At 47.5% G+C, this 1,060-nt stretch overlaps 1 protein-coding gene across 1 annotated transcript in view; it reads right to left on the reverse strand.

Moving 5' to 3' along the window:
- Window positions 1-1,060, reverse strand: part of RECQL4 (RecQ like helicase 4) — a 41,954-nt gene that overhangs the window by 17,894 nt on the left and 23,000 nt on the right. The window contains exon 10 of the mRNA XM_032442600.1: window positions 710-967. Coding sequence (XP_032298491.1) covers window positions 710-967 — 258 coding nt within the window. The remainder of the gene's footprint in view (window positions 1-709; window positions 968-1,060) is intronic.

Here is a 1,060-nt window from a genome sequence, read left to right on the forward strand (position 1 = left end):
GAAGAAGATGAAGATGATGATGATGAAGATGATGATGAAGATGATGAAGATGAAGACGAAGAAGATGAAGATGATGAAGATGAAGATGATGAAGATGAAGATGATGAAGATGAAGATGGAGATGAAGATGATGATGATGATGATGATGAAGATGATGATGAAGATAATGAAGATGATGAAGCTGAAGCTGATGAAGATGAAGATGACGAAGGCATCTCACCTTGCAGACCTTGAGGTAGCTGGGCCGGAAGTTGATGAAGATGAAGATGAAGATGATGAAGATGATGAAGACAAAGATGAAGCTGAAGATGATGAAGATGATGAAGATGGAGATGAAGATGATGAAGATGATGAAGATGATGAAGATGGAGATGAAGCTGAATGTGAAGCTGAGTTCTGCTCACCTTGCAGAGCCTGAGGTAGCTGGGCTGGAAGTTGATGAAGATGAAGATGATGAAGATGGAGATGAAGATGAAGATGATGAAGATGATGAAGATGAAGACGAAGACGAAGCTGAAGCTGATGAAGATGAAGATGATGAAGATGAAGATGATGAAGATGACGAAGGCATCTCACCTTGCATACCCTGAGGTAGCTGGGCCGGAAGTTGATGAAGATGAAGATGAAGATGATGAAGATGATGAAGATGAAGATGATGAAGATGATGAAGCTGATGAAGATGATGAAGATGGAGCTGAGTTCTGCTCACCTTGCAGACCCTGAGGTAGCTGGGCCGGAAGCCGTGCGCCCATTGGGACACACAATGCGCCTCGTCGATGCAGGCGAACGACACGGGCGGCAGCTGGGGGGGGAGCACGGAACAGCCGGAACCAACCAGGACCTCGGGGGAAACCAGCAGCAACGGGACGGAACCGGAACAAAGGAGACGGAGGGAGGAGGAACGGAGGGAGGGGGGGAGGTGGGAGTGAAGGGACACGGCACTGAGACAGGGGGGTAACGAGGAGACCTATGGGGAGAGAGATTATAGGGGTTATATAGGGGATATGGGGGGTATAGGGGATATATAGGGGATATGGGGGACATAGGGGATATATAGGGG

This window comes from Coturnix japonica, chromosome 2 (assembly GCF_001577835.2).
Source record: "Coturnix japonica isolate 7356 chromosome 2, Coturnix japonica 2.1, whole genome shotgun sequence".
Lineage (NCBI taxonomy): Eukaryota > Metazoa > Chordata > Aves > Galliformes > Phasianidae > Coturnix > Coturnix japonica.